This window comes from Vicia villosa, linkage group LG2 (assembly GCF_029867415.1).
Source record: "Vicia villosa cultivar HV-30 ecotype Madison, WI linkage group LG2, Vvil1.0, whole genome shotgun sequence".
Lineage (NCBI taxonomy): Eukaryota > Viridiplantae > Streptophyta > Magnoliopsida > Fabales > Fabaceae > Vicia > Vicia villosa.
In genome coordinates this window covers 219,019,455-219,024,068 of record NC_081181.1, presented here as the reverse complement: position 1 = coordinate 219,024,068, position 4,614 = coordinate 219,019,455, and the positions used below count along the sequence as shown (strand labels likewise).

Sequence of the window (4,614 nt, the reverse complement as noted above, 5' to 3'; positions counted from 1 at the left end):
CCTATAGTTTACATTCATGTATGTTATGATTACCTTGTTAGTGAAGTAAAATTAGAAAAGAAAAAAACCATGGAGTCAAAGACAAGAAGACAACCAATTTTTTTCCAAATTTTTTTCAATTACTATATTATTATGTTATGTTATGTCTCTTTCCAAACCGTTTCTTACTACCAACCCTTTTTTCTCACTCTTTCCTATGTTGTAAGCAAACACCATAACCATCACAATCATCATCATGGTCATCATTAATTTATTTCCTTAAGATGAAGCTTCTTTCTATCCATGTCTATATAAAACCATGTCTCTTTTATCATGTACATATCAAATTAACCAATTCAGGAACAAGTACACATACAATGAGAAAGCCAGAGATTTATAATACGAAAAAGAGCGATGTTATTAAGAAGAAGCTTAGGAAAGGGTTGTGGTCACCAGAAGAAGATGAGAAGCTTATGAACTATATGGTAAGGAGTAATGGACAAGGTTGTTGGAGTGATGTAGCAAGAAATGCTGGATTGGAAAGGTGTGGCAAAAGTTGTAGATTGAGATGGATTAATTACTTGAGACCTGATCTTAAAAGAGGTGCTTTTTCGAATCAAGAAGAAGAACTCATCGTTCATCTGCATTCCCTTCTCGGAAACAGGTCTGTAAAGTCACATGTTATGTTCGTTTTCATGCAAGTATTTTTCTTGTTAATATTCTTCATTCTATACATGCATGCATTGATTGACCTAACATTTGAATATGTTTATGTTTTTTTGAAGATGGTCACAAATAGCAGCGCGTTTACCTGGGAGAACAGACAACGAAATCAAAAACTTTTGGAACTCAACCATAAAGAAAAGACTCAAGAACATATCTTCAAACACAACATCACCAAATGCAAGTGACGAATCTTCCTCGCCCGAGTCTAACAAAGAGATCAATATACTAGGGTTTGCATCACAGCATCAGCAACATGCAAATTACAACAACTACATGATGAATGTGCCTACATTCACTTCATCATCTTCTTCGCCATCGATATTCGAAAACACGATTTTCAATACTATGAATATTGACACATTGCCTATGCTGCAGCATAGTGGATACTTAAACACTGCATTTACAGTGCCATGCTTTTCACAACAAAGTCATGAAGTTGATATTAAAGATTCTTGTTTTGAAAATGGTGGAGTGCAAGGGGATGTGTGCAAGAGAGAGGACATCAGTATTGATTATACTTTTGATGACATGAACAGTATTCTTAGTACCTGCAATATTATTGACAGCAATAATGATCATAAAAGTGGGGTAGTGGAGAATTTATTTCAAGAACAAATGAACTTGGGAGAGTGGGATTTTGAGGAGTTGATGAAAGATGTTTCTTCTTTTTCTTTTCTTGATTATTCATTCTGATCTAATAATTGACTTGAGACATTTTCTTTTCTTTTTCCTCCTATAAATCTCTTCTATTTGAGATCCCATTATTTCTTAGTCAAAATTTAAAATCTCTAGAGTTTATATATGAACATTAATTGGTATACTTGGTGATTTTATTATAACCTTTGTAATATATTTGTACCTTTTATGTTATATACCAAAAGAGGTAGTTTACAAATTAAAAATGTGTACTTAGGTCTGAAATAAAAGTCAAAAACATATATATGATTACATAATTTGTCTTGCAATTTGATTTTTGTAGATGGAAGCAATTCTACACTTTCCCGGGTACTATTATAATTAATTTTTGTGGTTAATGTATATGTTAATCGAATGTTGGCAGAGAAAAGAGTGATGTGACATTTTTTGGTTTAAACCTGTGAACGTCTCTCGGATTGTGTTGTGCGGACTTTAATGCGGTTCTTAGTTGTGCTGAGAGGAATGGGGTGACTGTGTGGGCCCAAGATTTAATCCTTGTGGAGTACATGGAGTTTGGTGCTTTCATTGAAGCAATGAGATTGGTGGATTTACCTCAGGTGGGAAGGAGATTTACCTGGTTCCATTCAAATGAGGTTTCTATGAATAGGTATGATTGACTTCTTCTTTCGACTAGGTGGGAGGAGGAGTAGGGCCAGGGTAGTCTATGGGCTTTGATCTAAGATGTCTTCAATCACTGTTTGTTAGTTTAGAAGTATTCTCCTCATCTTTGGGGTGTAAGGTGGCTAGGCCTTTTAGGTTTTACAATTTCTGGTTGAGAGATGCTAACTTTGAGAGGGTGGTTAGTGAGTCTTGGCGGTTGGAGGTGCGTGAGGATTGGATGGCGTGCAAGCTAAAGGATAAGCTGAGAGCTCTTAAAGGTACTCTTATGGTTTGGAATAAGGACGTGTTTGGAAATTTGGATTTTAAGATTAAGGTTTGTTCGGGTAAGCTTTTGAGTTTGGAGTTAAGAGCAGAGTCGGAGTCTCTTCAACAAGATGAGTTAGTCGCTAGGTCTCATATTTTTCAAGAGTTGTGGGATCTCATCCAATTCCGCGACTATTAGATTTTTTAGAGATCCATATATGCTTGATTGAAGGAAGGGTGATATTATTGGTAGAGATAATTGTTTGTTGTGGGTAAGTGGAGATTAAGGTTTAGGTAAACTGAACTCTAGTATTATATATATATATATATATATATATATATATATATATATATATATATATATATATATATATATATATATATATATATATATCGCTAGTAACACTAAAATCATAATTAATAAGACAAAAACAAAGGTAGGCGTCATTAGTCGAATTGCATTAACAAAGATTGATCATGTTCATTGTATTTTACTGTCGTTTATCTTTAATCTTCTATATTGGTTGTTGTTCTAACAATTGATATTAAATGAAAATTAACTCTAGTGCAAAATTTGAAGTAACAAGGTTTGACAGGACGGGTAATTTTGGATTATGGCAAAGGAGGGTTAAAGATATGTTGGCCTAGTAAATTCTATATAAGGCATTGTGTAAGGCAAAACCAAACAACATGGAGGATATTGATTGGGAAAATATGAAGAAGAAGGTTGCAGGATTAATTCGTTTATGTGTTTCAAACAAGGTGATGTACCATATCCTGGACCTGACAACTCTGAAATAGGTTTGGGATAAATTAGAGAGTTCGTGTATGTCAAAGACGCGGATGAACAAATTGTTTGCCAAGCAGCAACTCTACAGTCTAATGATGCAGGAAGGATTTGATATGCAACAACATGTCATTGACTTCAACATTATAATCACTTATTTGGTAAGGCTTGGAGGGAATATTGATGACGAAGATAAGGAAACTATCACGCTCTTCTCATTACCAGGTTCTTATGATCACTTGGCGACTACTCTTACCTACGGTGTGATACCCCAATTTTTGACCCTAAGATCCCACCTCATTTGCATTGAATCTAAAATATTTTGATCATCATTGTCATGATTCATCTCATATAAAGATCATTCGTGCACCATGTACTAACCAAAAATATACAAAAAGATTGTGTTTCCTTGTTGCTTGTTTCACAAGATAGGTGATTGGTCAAGGAGCTTAGGAAAATTAGGGTTTTGAAACTCAGAAGATGACTCAAACCTTCTCATATGCTCAATAGATTTCCGTCATAAATATCCAAGCCCAAGTGTGATTCAATTCAAGATCAACAACCTTCAAATTCATCTAGTACACAACTAGGGTTTTTGACCTAATTCTCTGGAAAGTCGACTTTTGATTAAGGCAAGGTCTTATGGCTCAAGAAATGATTCAAGGATCTTTAATGCCTCATCAAAAAACATTCATATCATTCATTTGGCTAGAAGAGCCTGATTCAATTGATACTTGAAAGAATGCAATTCAACTGGAAAAAGTCAACTATCCAAAATCAACTTTGACTTTTGGGAAATTCGGTCAACCATGGACTTTTAAAGATCAAAATCATAAATATATGATTATTGAAGTCATTTGATTAAGATTAATCAGGAAACTAAATCAAATATTCAAAAGTCAAAGATTAGGGTGTTGACTTTTTATAAAGAGATTACATGTTTAATGCTCAACTTTAGAAGCTCATAAATTCTTCAATAAACAACCATTTTTGTGCTTCAAAGGATGAATCGAAGAGGAAGTTATGATCTACAACTTTGTCCTTGTGAAGGAACCTCCAAAAAGTGAAAGGATTTCAAGTTATGAGGCGAGAAATATCCTACTCTAAGAACCTTTTTGGTTAAAGCAGCAACTCTCAAATGTTGCTCGACTATTCCCTCATGTACCTTAAGAGGGCGTAACCGGTTTCCGCATTTTCTAGGCATCTTAAAAGGGGTGTATAGGACTCCCTTTACCATTGTATATCCACTAGCTCTTTTGTTTATGAGCATGGCCTCTGATCGGTCTGAAGGCATATTCTTGTGATCAATATACTCTTCGATTAGGGAGATCAATGAAGTAAAGGTTAGTGCACATGTGGTCATTATGGGTTCCTAAACTTGGCATTTTCTTGGTGTCCTAGACGAACGAGTGATTGATCCAGGGGCTCTGAGTGTTGTCTAGTTTGGATAGCACGTTGGCTTAGGTGTTCTCCTCATGGGGAACATGGGATATTTTGAACTCTTGGAAAATCACTAACCCCGAATTTGGGAGACGACCAATTGGGAATCCATCCTCAACTTG

At 35.1% G+C, this 4,614-nt stretch overlaps 1 protein-coding gene across 1 annotated transcript; it reads left to right on the top strand.

Moving 5' to 3' along the window:
- Nucleotides 1-341: 341 nt before the first annotated feature.
- On the top strand, nucleotides 342-1,526 carry LOC131648275 (transcription factor MYB46-like). Its single transcript, XM_058918050.1, has 2 exons — nucleotides 342-643; nucleotides 765-1,526. The coding sequence occupies exons 1-2, from the start codon at nucleotides 357-359 to the stop codon at nucleotides 1,396-1,398; spliced, it is 921 nt and encodes a 306-aa protein (XP_058774033.1). The 5' UTR covers nucleotides 342-356; the 3' UTR covers nucleotides 1,399-1,526.
- The last annotated feature ends 3,088 nt before the right edge of the window (nucleotides 1,527-4,614 follow it).

Excerpts from the sequence above, each read along its gene's own strand:
- LOC131648275 (XM_058918050.1), top strand. The coding sequence starts at position 357 with ATGAGAAAGCCAGAGATTTATAATACGAAAAAGAGCGATGTTATTAAG. Across the intron at positions 644-764 it reads CATTCCCTTCTCGGAAACAG|ATGGTCACAAATAGCAGCGC; the intron begins GTCTGTAAAGTC and ends GTTTTTTTGAAG.